The 15,102-nt window shown below is 58.7% G+C and overlaps 2 protein-coding genes across 3 annotated transcripts; both read right to left on the minus strand.

Moving 5' to 3' along the window:
• Window positions 1-372: 372 nt before the first annotated feature.
• LOC134147777 (P2Y purinoceptor 1-like) lies at window positions 373-3,495 on the minus strand. 2 transcript variants are annotated; one of them, XM_062589273.1, is made up of 3 exons: window positions 2,238-3,495; window positions 1,490-2,108; window positions 373-1,227 (listed from the first exon to the last, which is right to left on the minus strand). In XM_062589273.1, exons 1-2 carry the CDS (start codon window positions 2,961-2,963, stop codon window positions 1,902-1,904), a joined length of 933 nt encoding a protein of 310 aa, XP_062445257.1. In that variant the 5' UTR covers window positions 2,964-3,495; the 3' UTR covers window positions 373-1,227; window positions 1,490-1,901. The 2 variants fall into 2 exon arrangements, with proteins under 2 accessions (XP_062445257.1, XP_062445256.1); XM_062589272.1 differs by having other exon boundaries at window positions 1,490-3,495.
• A 4,669-nt stretch (window positions 3,496-8,164) lies between these two features.
• Window positions 8,165-14,098, minus strand: CCN5 (cellular communication network factor 5). The gene is made up of 5 exons (XM_062589194.1): window positions 13,943-14,098; window positions 11,224-11,440; window positions 10,258-10,509; window positions 9,837-10,039; window positions 8,165-9,274 (listed from the first exon to the last, which is right to left on the minus strand). Exons 1-5 carry the CDS (start codon window positions 14,000-14,002, stop codon window positions 9,251-9,253), a joined length of 756 nt encoding a protein of 251 aa, XP_062445178.1. The 5' UTR covers window positions 14,003-14,098; the 3' UTR covers window positions 8,165-9,250.
• Between the last annotated feature and the right edge of the window lie 1,004 nt (window positions 14,099-15,102).

Raw genomic sequence — 15,102 nt, forward strand, 5'->3', positions numbered from 1 at the left:
CTTCCTACTCGTGAATTTAGGCTTTCCTTTCGATTTCATCTGAACGAGGAAGGATTTCAGCTTCAGAGATGCTCGAGTGCTTTGCTGGACCCCTGCCAGGTGCTGAGCATGCTCCAAGCACCTACCCTGGTCCGTCCTGGCCCAGCACTGCTCGCTTCTCCGGGGGATGGAGCCTCACCGTGGACGCTCTCACCAGGTGGACAGACTAACAGTGTTTCCACAAACTCCCACTCTGCAGAGCCCCAAGAAACTCATTGCTTCCTCCTGCAGCAGGCAGGCCTCCCACTGCAGCCTGCAGGCCAGCTGGCTTACGTGTTCCTCTAAAGCTTTAAAAGAAGCCAAACGACTCACGATTGAAAGCATTGAGTGTTTATTTGCACTTTAGACATACTAACGCTGTCTGAAAGCCAGCCGCGGCTCCCTCTGTGGCACGGCGAAGGTGGGTCGGTGCGAGCAGCGGCTGACAGTGAGAAACATCGGGCTTCGTGCCAAAGAGTGCCGGGCTCACGCGCTGGCGCTTTCCCAGTATTGCCTGGTTTTAACAATTACTAAAAATCGCTGTTTTCACAAGAACTGAAATATCTGAACTGTTAGTGGTGAGAACAGCAAGAAGAAGTAGTCAACGATCGCTCGGCAGCCTTCGCTTCCCCGGGAAGCGGAGAACCCCGTGGCCTTGGTGCCAGCCCGCCCTGGAGGCTGCACAAGCCCTACGCTTGCTGTCTGAGCTTTCCTTCACAAGTCTTCAAACCCATGTTGCCTCCCTTCGGGCAAGGCTGCGAGGATGACCGTAAAACAAATACTGTTTAAGGTGTGTGTTGCCATCTATGATGGCAAATTAGGACATCTGACTCTCTTTGGATCAGCGTATGTCTTCGTCTACCCCTCGAACAGTGATTTTAGAAGTGCAGAAGAGTATGATGACCATTTCCGAATACTCCCCAGGATGAGGCTGAAACTCATGGCTGCTTTGTAAACTGGGCTTCCCTCACTGCTAAATGGACGCAGTCAGACATACCGAATTTCTAACTCTGAACACTTGGTCGTTTTAGTGAAATTATCAGGAGAGAGTTCCACCAAGTTTAGCATGCAGTCAGACTTGCTAGATGCAGGCCTGATAGGCAGACGCAAAGCTGTTACGAGTCTAGGTTTGTGCAGGCAAAGCCACAAGCAAAACTACGCCCAAAGGCCCTGCCACGGACCTATCACTGCACGCTCACAGCTGCAAGCCTGTTCAAAACAAAATCATTGCCACATTTTCAGATACTGTAGAGTCAAGCTTTGCACGTAATGAGTCAGCTGCTGTTGATGGTGATCATTAATGGCCACAAATTTAATGATTAATGGCCACATATTTAATCCTTTCATCCATAATTGTTACTAGGCCAGCTGTGGTCAAGTTAACACACCGACACCCCCACCCACACCCCCTCAGGTGTGTATTTGCATATCTAGTTTCTAAAAAAGGCAAGAGTAATATGCAGCCACCCACCTGAAGATCTGGAAAATCTCCTGAGATTTGCCTGTTGAAACCAGTGGTTCAGGTTTCTGCAGCACACCAGCCTCCAGAAACTTTAAAATGTCAAGTTTGTTGTTGTCTGCTATATGCTCTTCCGGAAGAGGGTGAGTAATGCTAAAATATTTTTTTCCTTCTGCAAAGGAGGTGAGCAATAGGGGATAACACAGCTCCTGAAGCAGCTCAGTCACCCAGGAACAACTTACACAGGAACTGGCACAGCTTAGTCATATATTTAATATCTGACGTTTTTATGAACCGTTCCAAAGCACTTCCCCCCCAAACTTGCCCTTACAGTGCTGCTGCAAGGTAGGTAGGTAATTCCCTTTGCCTCTCCTTAGGTGAAGGACAGCGTCCTGTCTCAAATCCGCCTCTTGAGCTGGGTAACTCAGAGCTTGTCAGAAACCTGCTGCTCACAGAGAATATTGATTTTCTTCTCATCCGTCTGGTGACTGGCTTCGCTCCTGAAGAGAGAGCGCAGAGAGTGGCTGGCCCTTTGCCCGAGAGCCCGCACATGTGACACGCAGTCTTCGCTGGTCATTAGGTAGAGCAGGGGGTTCAAGGCACTGTTCAAGCTGGCCAGACCACGGGTCACCTGGTAGGAAACGTAAATGTTCTTTAAAGTCTGTGTGCAGGCCCCTTGCAGTTGCCAGGTTCGAGACAACAAGTTGAGGTTTCTGAATATGTGATAGGGGAGGAAGCAGAGCGAGAAGAGGACCATCACCACTATCACCAGTCTGATGCTTCTTCTCCGCAGGCTGGGGTCCACGGTGTCGTTCCTGCAGAGCACCACAACCACGTGGCCATAGCACCCGATGATGATGAGAAAGGGGATGACGAAGCCCGTCACGGTGATGGCTGCGGTGTACGGCAAGTAAATACCCAGGTTCTTGTGCTCTGTCGTGTCATGGCACCGCGTTCCTGTGTAGTCCATCTTGCTGAAGGCAAAATCAGGAGCTACCTGCATGATGACCCACACCCAGACCATCACACTGAGCCACAGGGAAGAGGTCAGAGCCTGGCACCTGCCCCGCATCTTCATTGGGTGCACGATGCCCAGGTACCGGTGGACACTGATGCACGTGAGGAAGCCAATGCTGGCATAGAGGTTGAGGTGGAAGAGGCCCCGGGTGAGCCGGCACCAGACCCTGCCGAAGAGCCACACTCTGCCCTGCAGGTAGTAGCTCACCAGGAAGGGCAGCGTGCTGACGTACAGCAGGTCAGCCAGGCCCAGGTTGCCCACCAGCAGGCTCAGGGCACTGTGGGCGCTCCGCCGCGGCCTGGCGCACAGCTGCCACAGGCCCAGCCCGTTCCCCACCAGCCCCAGGGGGATCACCACCAGATAGACGGTGGGCAAGTAGTGGTGGGCGAAGGCCATGTTCACCGAGCACGCTGCCCTGCTGCCATTGCCGGGCTGCGAAGCCCAGGCTGTGGCAGCCTCCGTGGCCATGGGGCTGGGGCAGCAGGGCTCAGCCCGGGGATGAGGTGGGCAGGGGCAGTTCCTCCTGGCTCCGTGCTCCGGCTGCTCCTGCTCGGGCTGGGCAGTGCCTCAGTGCCTGGATCTGTGAAGCAGTGCCCAGGAGTGCGGTACCACGGGGCAAGGCGCCCCGGTGCCTGGAGCTGCAGGGCGGTGCCCCAGTGCCCGACGCAGTACCCACCGCGGTGCCCAGGTGCGCGGTGCCGCGGAGCAGTGCAGCGGAGCAGTGCCCCGGTGCCCTGGTGTCTGGGTGCGCAGTGCGCCAGTGCCGCGGAGAGGTGCCCCGGTGCCCAGGCGCACGGTGCCCCGGTGCCTGGATCTGCAGTGCGGTGCCCAGGCGCGCGGTGTCCCAGTGCCACGGAGCGGTGCCCTGGTGCCCGGATCCGCAGTGCAGTGCCCCGGTGTCCGGGCGCACGGTGCCCTGGTGCTGCGGAGAGGTGCCCCGGTGTCCAGGTGCGCAGTGCCCCGGTGCCCGGATCCGCAGTGCGGTGCCCCGGTGTCCGGGTGCACGGTGCCCTGGTGCTGCGGAGAGGTGCCCCGCTGTCCAGGCGCGCGGTGCCCCGGTGCCTGGATCTGCAGTGCGGTGCCCAGGCGCGCAGTGCCCCAGTGCCGCGGAGCGGTGCCCTGGTGCCCGGATCCGCAGTGCGGTGCCCCGGTGTCCGGGCGCACGGTGCCCTGGTGCCGCGGAGAGGTGCCCCGCTGTCCAGGTGCGCAGTGCCCCGGTGCCCGGATCTGCAGTGCGGTGCCCAGGCGCGCGGTGCCCTGGTGCCCGGATCCGCAGTGCGGTGCCCCGGTGTCCGGGCACACGGTGCCCTGGTGCTGCGGAGAGGTGCCCTGGTGTCCAGGTGCGCAGTGCCCCGGTGCCCGGATCCGCAGTGCGGTGCCCCGGTGTCCGGGCGCACGGTGCCCTGGTGCCCGGATCTGCAGTGCGGTGCCCAGGCGCGCGGTGCCCCGGTGCCCGGCGCGGTGCCCCGGTACCCTAGTGCCTGGCGCAGTGTCCAGGCATGCGGTGCCCCGGTGCGCGGATCTGCGGCGCGGTGCCCAGAGCGGTGTCAGGCGCGCGGCGTCCGGGCGGCGCTGGCGGCGGCGGCGCCCGGGCGCAGCGGTGACGGCCGCGCCGCGGCCCGGGCGGGCAGGGCTCTGCGGGGGGCGGGCCGCGCCTGGCCGCTTCCCCGGCAGCGCCGCGCCCCGGCCCGGCCCCGGCCCGGCCTCCCCTGGCGTTCAGGGTCGTCCCCGAGGAGCCTGGGGAGGCAGCTGGCGGGCTGGGTGCGCACCGCCTGCCGCTGCCAGCCCACCCGGCCGCGTGCGAGCTGGGCGCCGGGGCTCCGCTTCTCGACTCCGCGCGCCCCTGGCAGGAAGGCGGCAGGGGGGGATGCAGGAGGGCGACTCCGTGTCGGGCTGGCTAGAGAGGCGGGAGACGTCTCACGAAGGTGATCAAAGCACCAGCGTTTTAGCTTATTCCCTGTTCTGTCCCGTTTCAGGTGAGGAGAGATATCCCATCCGTGGAGAACGGAGGCGACCAGCCAGGAAAATCACACCCGGTGAGCAGGCTCTCATTTCCAGTGCCAGCACCTCTTCTCCTGGTCCCGGTGCTGTGCTGTGAGGCAGCAGAGCCCGGAAACGCCCCGTGCTCTCTGGAGCGCTCGAAGGAAGGAGCGCAAGTGAAAGCAAAGATCAGCAACCTTCAGAAAGGCTCCTGCCGAAGGCCTTGGCCCCGCTCCAGCAGCCAGCCCTTGTCGAGGGCAGTGTCAGCGTGCGCAGGCGTGCACGGCTGTTCGGCCTCAGAGCAGACAGCAGTAAACCATGCCCCATGCGAAACGGCTGCACCTTCTTTACGCCACGCAGCAGCAGCCTGCTACTGCTGCTTACTTTTATACATCTCCCCAAAACACGGATGGAAATTCTCTACTGCCTCCTCCTCAGTGAGATTTTGACGGATAATGCGAGAATGTCTGTGGCTTTCTATCCTGCCTTCAGGATGTTACTGGGGACGTCATGCAGAAGATGCCCAGATATTGCAAGAATAAGGCAAGAGTTGAAAATAGCATCCTCAAAGAGGACCCCAAGTTTCCCAGCCCTTAGGAAGGTGACCCCCCATTTTCGTCTGCAAAAGGCGCTGCAGCATGAGCAGGACAGTTAGCCTGATGAATCACAGGGAAAGGACCTTAGCAAAACAACTTCAGGCGCTGGGCTGGGCCCGGGGAGGGCCGTGGCTGCCTGCTTTGCTGGAAGTGAATCTAGGGCAGTGTGTGCAAAGAGCACGCCGCCTCACGGGGGTTCCCCACTAAACCATCCTGGCAGCCAAACGTCTCTGCGGACCGTGCTCGGGCTGCAGGGTGCCCGGGCACCGACGGCTGGGGCCAGCGTAGGAAAGCCCAGGACACTGGATGCTCTTGGTTGCTTATTGTGGGTATCTGTGGGTTTACTCCAAAAAGTGTGTGCTGGAGCAGATAAATTCTGAGGAAAAGGTGTGTTTTATTGCTTGACTAAGCAATAAAATCTCGCTGCTTCAAGCTAGCTCCTGAGATGTGCAGCTTAAAAGTCATTTCCATGAAGTGGGAGAGGGACGAAGTTTTCCTGACCTTAGAGGTTTGTGGAGGCTCTGGTGGGACTGCAGTCCTGGGGCAGCACAGGCAGAGGAGGGGCTAGTGGGCCCTCATCGTTTGGGAGGGCAGAGCTTGTCCTGCGCGGGCTCTGCCCCCTCACCTCCGCGCTGTAGGCGCCAGGAGCTGCACGTTGCTCCTCCAGCCTGGCACTGGGCTGGCACTCGTGGAGCCGCTTTACGGAGGCGGGGGGAACAAGCGGGGATGGGTCCGTCTCACCCCCAGAGCATCAGTCCTGGGGGGGACTGAGGCGGAGGTTGCAGCTGGCCGGGAGGACTGCTGTAGTCGCGGGGAGGATCACAGACGGCTCGCAGCTTCTCAGCAGGGCAAGCAGCGCTTCCTCGCCTCAGAAATGAAGGCCTGGGGTTAGGTTGCTGCTGTCACAGGAAGGGAGAAGGGAGGGGAAGGGAAGGGGGGTGAAGCAGGACTGGCTGCCGAGAGGCTCCGGGTCCCTGGCAGCAGCCAGCCTGGCTCTCCGGATCACGGGCCGTTGGCGGCAGGGACCCGTTTTGCTGGTGCCAAGGAATAAAACCCTCCCTTCTTCCGGTGGGTGAGATGCGGGGAGCGTGCCGAAGGACCGTTTCCTCTTCGCCCCTCCGCCTGCGGTGGCGGCGGCTTGGCCGAGGAGAGGCAGCCGGGCCCGGGGCTCGGCTCCTCCCGCGGCGGGGGCCCCGGGGCGCTCTCGGCGCCGCGATAGCTCGAGCGGGTCTCCAGCGCGTCACGCCCGGGTGAGCGGTGTGCAGGCGCCCAAGCGCGGGGCTGCTCGCCACCTCCAGACACGTGTCTCCATCTACTTTGATTTTACGGAGCGCTGCACTTGAGTGATACATGGGATTTATGCGCGCGGGAGCCCCCGGTTTCTGGCCTCTGCTTCAAATAACCATATATTTATCTGACGTCTCCTAATGCCCCAAAACAACAGGCAAAGACCAGGACCTGCTGCATCCGATGCTGTGTTAAACATAGTTCTCAAATAACCCCACTTCCAGAGAGGCGGGGCTTTACAGGGAATAGCAAATATTGCGAGACTCACGGTTAAATTGCAAGAGTTGGTTTCCCTATATTCTTAGGGAAACATATTTATTTGGATTCGCTAATTTATTATTTAGATGTGTAGTGAATCAGAGAGTGATGACTTTTTCCAGCGAAAAAGGAAATTATAACAAGGAGGTTTGTTAAGTCGTTTCTGTTGGAGATAAGAATTTCATGTTGCATTTAAAAAGCCGCAAACTAGTGATTTTTATCCTCAGCCAGAGATAGCTGTGCCTTTGATAAGGGGCTGCGAGCCCTCGTAGCTCTCTCCCCACCAGGAAATCACCAGTTGCTGGTGGCTGGGTCTCAACATGCTGAAAGGAGAACTGGCTGAAAAACAGGATTTTTCAGTTTGCAGAACCTGTCTTATCCATGTTAGCAGACAAGCGCTGTGGTTTTAGAGTCTAATATAAGCCTAAAATCACTGTTTTTTTGGCATTTCCATTGCAGAGTTTTTTTTATTAAAAAAAAAAAAAAAAAAAAAAAAGCTGAAGAAGAGGCAGGCCGGACCACATTCGTTCTGCAATTTGCTGCATGCCAGAGATTCACAGAGTCCTTGATATCAAGCTGAATTAACAATTTGTATACGGGCAGAGTACCAGATCACCACTATAAATAATTCTCTTCATAAACAGCGCTCTGCTGCATGAGCAGCCAGGCTCCCATTTTTTCTGAAGCGGTGGCTGAAAAACATCGCCGATGCTGGTTTTATTTTGTACCCCGGGCTGAGCAGCCTGGATGCATCCGCGTGGTGCTGCGCCCCGCGGTCCCCGGCAGCGAGCGGGGAAACGTGCCCCGTTACGGCTGCTCAGGCCCTGCCAGGGAGCTGATGGAGGTCACAGCGATGCGAGAGCGAGGGGCCGAGTTCAATCCAGGCTAATACGCTTTAATAATGTTCTCAGTGCTTGAATGCCCTCTGGTTTTCTCCTACTCAGTTTTAAGCTGCCTGGATCGCGGATGCATCCCGGTGGTTGAGCTCTGGGTCGTGGCTTGCTGCCAGCAGGGCTCCGGCCGGCGACCCCGAGGACAGGTCCCACCTCGTGGGCAGGGGGAGACAAGCCCCACGCCTCGGGGAGCACGGTTTTGTTTTCCGTGAATACGAACGCAAAGTGTTCGGCTCCCACCTGGACACGTAACCTGAAACACTGCTCTGCTCTAGCTGCCCTCTTCATCCAGCCGCAGGAAGCGTGTAGCCTCTGCACTTTTAAACAGAGGCCATTAGAGGGCATTTAGACTTCATTTTTGAATAACCCTGAAGGATTATCACAGTGAGAAAATTAAAGCAGAGCCGCGGAGTAGCTCTCCTGGGCTGGTCTTGCCTAGCTGGGGTGGCTCCAGGCCGTCAGGAGACGGCCCCGACTCATCTTTGCGATTTGTTTTCTCTTCTACTTCCTTTGTTTTGGCCTTAGCTTTGGGGGTTTATGCTTGGATATTAGGTGGTATGTCTGGTGCTGCAGAGCGTTGTCTCCTGCGTCTGAGTTCCTCGCTCGCCGAAGCCCCGCCAAACCACCAGCGCTTTGGAAAGAAGGAGGCCAGGCGGAGCAGGAAGGTTTGTGTTTATTCTGGAGAGACGCGGGGAAGGTGAACTGGAGCTGCCATGAGGAGGACGCCTCTGCCGATGCCCAGAAACGCGGCCGTTTGCTGGGCGGATATTGTGGGATAACTGAGTGCGTGCGAACTGTGGAGCTGTGCAACCTGAAGCGGAGATAACCTGTGGTGCGAGGCCCGTCCTGCCCGCCCCGTTCCCAGCGGGTCGGGCGAGGCGGGTCCCGCGAGGGATGTGGTCTACCTGATGCTTGAGGCGGTCTCTCTCAGCCCCCGCGTAGCCACGGAGCAGAGCTGGGTGCGTGGCACACAGCGGAGGAACAGCATCACCTGGCCCTCTCCAAAAACCCCACCAGTCCCAGCCCCTGTCCTGCAAAGGAGCAATTCCTGGTTTCTCGGGTGGGTTCCTGCTCGGAGGCAGGGATTTCCCCGTTTCCCCAGACCTCTGCATGAGGCTGTGTCACACGATGTCCCCTGGGGAGCCCAGGTTGCCATCCTACCTCTCAGGAGGAGCAGACACAGCTCAGAGGGTGGAAACGGGGCAGGATGCATCCCTGGCCTGGCTTGATGTCCCCGCAGAGAGGCCTGGAGGTGACTGCGGGATGGTGCCACTTGCGAGAGTCCCTCCTGATGTGGCCGGGACCACAAGAAGGAGCTGGCCTGGCCACCTCCCTGCTCCTTCCTCCCTGTCCCCTCCAGCAAAGGGCTTTCCCAAAGCCTCATCCTGGGACTCGCCCTAGCCCCAAAGCACGGCTGCAGCGGCCGTGTTACAGTAACAGTCCCGAGCTGCGATACGGGCGTGCTGCTACTGCGCAGGCTGGGGCTCGGGGACGCTTTCCTCGCTGGCCAGCAGCCCTGCCGAGGGGAACTGGGGTGCACACGACGGGGCAGGTGCCAGGTGAAACGGGGATCTTAATCTCGATTCTCCACTCTTCTTTGCAGCCAAGGTCCATCCATTCTTCCCTAGTTTCCCAGGGGACATGTCCTCCATCTCCACTGAAACCACAGGGCCGGGGGCTTGTGTCAGACGCTTTGCCGGGACGAGGCGTTGGCTCCAGGCTGCGAACGGGGCGGGCATGGCTACAAGCGACCTCCTCTTCCCCTCTGGAAAGGCAGAGCAGACGGTGACATGGAGATGGGAGCACTGTGAGCTGTGGCACCACGGAGGGACTGGCGGGATGTCTGCTGGGTCTACGGGAGCAGGGGCACGTGGTGGCACAAGCTCTCGGCCCAGAAAAGCTCTTGCAGCATGGGTGCAAGACACCGTGTCCACAGTAGGTCTGAACCTGGCTAACGAAAGGGGTGGAAAAGCCCTGCCACTCGGGGGCACCTGGCAGCCATAAACACATGCCCTGTTGCAGGGCATGTCAAGCTGACCCGTGGGGCTCAGGGCCATGTGATTTCCATCAGTGCTCTTGGATTCTGACATCCAGAGATCCCAAAATTCATGTCTGCACCTGCCATCAATAACCGGGATATGTTTCCCAAGTGCAATTTGAGGAGATGGTTTTTCTGATATGTGGTTAATTTGTGTCTGGGGAGGCGAGAAGGGTGATGAGGTGTCCACAGACACCTGGGGATCCCATGGCTCTTGTGTTGGCTGGAATTTCCCTCCCTGTCCAACCCTTTGCCCAGAGGTGTCAGAGTCACCGAAGGCCTCACTCACCACAGGGGATGCTCCCAGCGGAGCCTGGCAGGGCCTGACCACGCACAGCCGTCTCTGCGTCTCCAGACGGCAGTAGCGGTTCTGGTTGGACACACGGGTGGAGAAGCCCATGCCGCAGGTGGCCGAGCAGGTGCTCCACTCTGTGCTCCACTCCTCACAGGGGTAGGGGAGGGCCAGGGGGGCCTGCCCCGGGGCCCTGGGCACTGCATGGGAAGAGAGGAGAAAAGGGTGGTTAAAGCCAAGTATGGTGTGCCCAGGATAGGTGCTGCAGGCTTAGCCAGGCTCAGGTTTGGAAAGCAGGTCATGAATATCTGAGCGTGGGTGGGAAGCCCTCACCGACGGCACAGTGAGGCATCTTGTGTTGATGCTCATGATCCGGGGTGCAGGGGGATGGGGCCGCATCCACACCTCTGCGCCTTACCTGCCACGGCGTCTCGGAGCAGCGGCTGCTCCCGGGTCTCACAGATCCACTCCTGGCAGCACTTCCCCGGGACGTCCACACGCCGCGGGTAGGGGCAGTCCGGGGTGGGCAGGCGGACGTCCTCCTGGCACAGCGGGATGCAGGTGACACCTCCGTCCAGGCAGCGGCACTGGAGCTTGCAGCTGGGCTGGAAAACCTCCCCATCTTGATAGACCTTGCCATTCACTTCGCAGCTCTCCTCATCATCTTCAACTGCAAACAACAGCCAGGGACAAAATTAGGGACAAAGTGCTGGTGAGGTGTGGACGTCTGAGGGGACCGAAACGCTTGGAGGGCACCCCCATGGCCAGCACCAAGGGGGAGCTGCCACCTCCCGCCTTGCTCCATGTCCAGTCTGGGTAGAGTCTGACCATAGCTGTCCCGGCCTCCGAGGAGCCTCAGCTGTGGCATTCGACAGCCCAAGGGACCAGAGTTTATTGCTTCTGACCTGCAGCAGCCATGCACGTCATGCGCCCTCCTCCTCTCAGCCTCCCTCCTGATCTCCTCGCGATTTCCCAAATGAGCAGCTCGCAGCCGGAGAGGCACCGCTGCCCTTGGGCGCTGCCTTCTGGGGTGTCGGGGGGTGAAAAATATTTTCTCGGTGGCGTCTCGCGGAGCCCGGGGAGGTGGGAGAGGAGGGTTCAGTCCCGGGGCCCTCGCTGGGGGAGCCTCTCCCGGGACACCGCCTGCTCCTCCTTGCTGCCCGCTGCATGGTGAGGATGCTGGAGCTGGCCCCGCTCCGGCACCGCGGGGACCCCGCTCCCCCTGCCCGCCCTGGCGGCTGCCCCCTCTCCCACCGGAACCGCCTGGAGACCCCCGCAGCGCGGCCCGCCCCCCGCCCCCCGGCCCGGCTGCGGGTGCAGGCGCGCGGGGGGCCGTAACGGGGAGGCCCGGGGCCCCGGCGGGCGGCGCGGCGCCCGTGCTCACGGTGGCAGGTTCCCGCCGGGCCCGCGCGCGCGGCGCTGTAGTCGCAGACGAGGCCCTGGCTCCGGTCGCACACGGCGAGGAAGTCGCAGGGCTCGCCCAGGCGCCGCGCGCAGATCTTGCAGCAGCCGCAGCCGTCCAGGACGAGGGGCGACCCGCGGGGGCAGCGGGGGGGGGCCCAGGGGCAGTAGCACGGTCTCTGGCACAGCTGGGCGCACACCTGCAGAGGCAAAACCACCGCTGTCAGTGCCGGCGGCGGAGCTGTGCCGCTGCAGCGCCGGGAGCCCCCCTCCCGAGCGCAGGCCGGGGCAGGTCCCGGTGGAGGGATCGTTGCGCGGGAGCGCGGCAAAGCAGCCTGGCACCGTGCCGCCCTCTCCGGCACCCTCAGCCCCTGCGGAGCGCGGGCGGGGGCTCGAGTCACAGCCCTGCCGAAAGAACGGGAAGAGGAGGGAGGTGCGAAACAAATATCCCACGTACCGGCGTTCATTTAACCAGCCGAAGAGAAACTGCTCTCACGCTGTCCATCGCCCTCTTTCCTTCCTTGCAGCCTTGCAAAAGCCGCTGCAGTCCAGCTGCCGCACCGGGGCCGCGGTCCGCGCAGCCCGAAGGACGGCGCGCGCTGCTGTAAGCAGCCCAGCGCTGCGAGCGGGGCGCAAGCTGCCTGCCCCAAAGCCTGCCCCTGCGCCGCGGTAAGCGTACAGCTCCTGCCCAGCACCTCTGCCCTCAGGGCAGGTGTAATAGCTTGTGCTTGGGCCAGGAATTAGGGTGATGCATGCGCCCCGGGAGAAGGGAAGCCAAGGAAGTCGCACTGCTTTCCCGTGCGGCCCAGATGCCTCCTGCCCTGGCCTCTCCCTGGCTGCAGCATCCTCCGCCTGGGCTGGCCAGTTGGGTGAGGGGCACTCGGACCGGCACATTTGCAATCAATCGGTGCTGAATTCTCCCTCCCTCTTAGACTAATTACTTCGGCAGGTCTGTGCCCCGCAGCGGCTCGCCTGCTCAGGGGCTGCTTTGCCAGAGCTGGGCCCTGCAGGAGTTCCCCGGGCGCGTAGCTGTTTATAGCCACCGCTCATTCTGCATGCCCAGTTACCCCGGGCACAAACAGCTTTTGCAGGCAGCACTTCTAGCCTCGTCATGTCACATCTGACAGGACCACTGATAGAGCTGTTGCCTATAGCGACTGAAACCAAATGCTTTGGATCTATGTGCTGGAAGCGAATTCTTTGCCAGTACTAAACTGAAAGCCAGCGTATGTATAATACGGACTGCAGTGGACTGGCTCTGGGTGCCCCTGCTCCCAGCTGGCAGGACTGATGCTCAGGGCCACATGCACTTTGCTTGCAGCAGGTCCAACACATGAAATTCAGAGAGCAATTCAACAAATGTGCAACCACAAAATTCAGTCTCATGCTGATGCAGACACAGGTGTCTCTGCTGAGACTGCCAAGAGATCAATGGACTCCGCTGGACCATGTGGGTTGTGGTTACCATCTTTCCATCTTAGGTCTCTTCTATTAGCATAAACCCTGATATGACCGGTAGGACAGAGAAGATGGGTATTGGTGTGCGATCTGGTTTCCTCATCTGCAGCAGTTCAAGTGGCCAGATGTTTCTTTTATCTGCCTATAGAAATGTCAGTGCTAGTAACTGAAGATGAAATATATCCAAAATGGCCTGGAAAATCTGTATCTTCTTGTTTTATTAATGAATTGTCTAACTCCCATGGCAAGAACCATAGCGAGAACCATGGCAGGGACCAAAGGACTATCTGTGGTGACAGAGTGGGCTGGAGATACAAGGCTCTTTGGTGATTCTTCAGAAACGCACTGAGTGCTCTTGGGGCAGCAGTCGTTTCTCAGTCACAGCTTACCCAGGCAGCCCACTGCTTTTTTTCGTCTTTCAGGAGGTTGTTATTACAGACTGATGCTCTAGAAATATTAGCCAAGCCAACTCCATTAATATTAGCTAAGCCAACTCTGCTCCTTGCAATTAACTTTGCCTTTAGATGAGAATGTGTCTCCTAGCAGAGATCTTAACTGCTTAGGAAAATTCAAACAGGTATGAAGCTGCCAGTGCCCCTGCTTGCAGAAGGTCTAACTTGGAGATTCAAGCAGCAATTAAAAGACCTTGCAACTGATATACCCCCAAAGTTTTTAGTTTTCCTGTTCTGTGCACAGCAAACTCTTTCATGCAGAATCCAAGAGAAAAAAGTTACTAGGACAACTCAAATCCTGTAGGAGGCAACAGCTTTACGTGAGCATCACGGGGGGGGGGGGGGGGGGGGACTGAGTAATCCTGAGGCTGCTGCTAGCTGCTTGGCCCCCTGCCTCGAGACTCGAGCCCGGAGTAAGGAATCCGCAGAAGGAGCTGCTGCTCGCAGGGACGTATACTGCCGCCCCGGCGCAGGAGAGCTCCTGGGGAGGGGCAAGCAAGCAGAGCACGTTGCTGCCATTCCTGCGTGCTCCGTGGATGTGCACAACAGGCACATTTGGCCCATGAATGTTAGGACCCTGCTGCTGAACACAAAGTATCATCTCTGTCGGCATTACTCTGCCTCTGTGAGACTGTGCAAATACAGCCCCTCTGCCAGCAGGCGTTAGTCACCGGGCGAAGGGCTCTGAGCTGGCGTGTTGTGATGCTGGACTCCTCCCCGAGCCTCATTTTGTGAGAATCAGACGTTTCCCTGACTAGAGCTAAAGGCACCCCAGGACCCCAGCTCCCTTACCTTGGAAAGGGTGCAGAGAAGGGAGAAGAAGAGAAGCTGCTTCTCCAGCTGGAGTCTCATGCTGCGCTCTCTGCCAGACACTTCAGCTCATCACCCCCCAGGCAGTTTGGAGGCAGCAGCGTGTCTGCAGGTTTTAAAGCCCTGAGTAGGTCCTGCTGGTGTTTATACTCTCCCTGCTCTGATGTCACTCATAGGCTCCAGTATAAACACGAGTAGGTTTGGACAAGCCTCAAGATTTTTTTTTTCTTTTCCAGCTCACATTCCAGCTGACGTTTCCACTCTCCTCAAGGTGAGAACGTGTTGTCCGTGGAGATAGAAAGCAAAGAGAAGGGATCCTCTCCCAGGGGGATCACAGGCACAGGAGAGGGGGCTGGAAAGCCAGGCTGGCAGGGCTGAGCCTGGCATGTGGTCCTAGCCAGACCGTGAGGGAAGGTCTATGCCTCAACCTGCTGATCCAAGTCTGCCCAAACAGATCCAGCGTCTCCTGGGCTTCAAACAGCTCCTTCGCATGGTCCATATGTCCTGGGGTTGGATGTTGAAAGCAATTTGCATTTTTCCATTTTGAAAGCTTGTCTCTATTCTCAGAGCTCCTGCCCAAGATTAAATCCTCTCCACGAGACAGGCTGTCCTCCCCGCAGTCTGCACTGGCACATTGCTACAACTGAGCCGCAGCAGGGAGCCCACCCCTATTTTTTATGCTGAGCCTAGTGCACGGTAGGAAGCTCTGTGGGAGACATGTGGTTACCCACGCTGTACACAGCCCTTGAGTCAAAGGGAAGATCAGGTCCCTCTATTTCTACGGATGCTGGGTGATTTGCTTTTGATTCCCAGGAGCTGTGGTTGCAGCAGTTTGCCAGGCCTAGTAGGTGCATTGCCTTTCCCCATTTTTCTGGCACATCGAGAACAAGAAAGGGATTTGCTGTGGTTGTTCTACCACCACGGCGTCCACAGTGCTGCTTCTAACCGCAGCTGTCCAGAGAGGCTTGTCTGGGGGTACGTGCAGGTTTAGGTGCGCAGCGTAGTGCATTGCCCGAGGGTCAGTGCATGTTGCAGGTAAGGCTGCAGCTCTGGCGCTTGCAGCAGCACTGATAACTTCAAGCCTTGTAAACCCAAGTTCAGCTTGGGTAAAAAATTATGACTGGCTTAAATAATCATGAGAT

Source organism: Rhea pennata, chromosome 16, assembly GCF_028389875.1.
Source record: "Rhea pennata isolate bPtePen1 chromosome 16, bPtePen1.pri, whole genome shotgun sequence".
Lineage (NCBI taxonomy): Eukaryota > Metazoa > Chordata > Aves > Rheiformes > Rheidae > Rhea > Rhea pennata.

What these genes read in the sequence shown, in the direction of transcription:
- LOC134147777 (XM_062589272.1), bottom strand. Translation starts at nt 2,963, where the DNA reads ATGGCCACGGAGGCTGCCACAGCCTGGGCTTCGCAGCCCGGCAATGGC.
- CCN5 (XM_062589194.1), bottom strand. Translation starts at nt 14,002, where the DNA reads ATGAGACTCCAGCTGGAGAAGCAGCTTCTCTTCTTCTCCCTTCTCTGC. An exon ending in TTCTCTGCACCCTTTCCAAG is followed by an intron (nt 11,441 to 13,942) that starts GTAAGGGAGCTG and finishes TTGCCTCTGCAG; the next exon opens with GTGTGCGCCCAGCTGTGCCA. An exon ending in CGCTGGGAGCATCCCCTGTG is followed by an intron (nt 9,275 to 9,836) that starts GTGAGTGAGGCC and finishes CTGCCTTTCCAG; the next exon opens with AGGGGAAGAGGAGGTCGCTT.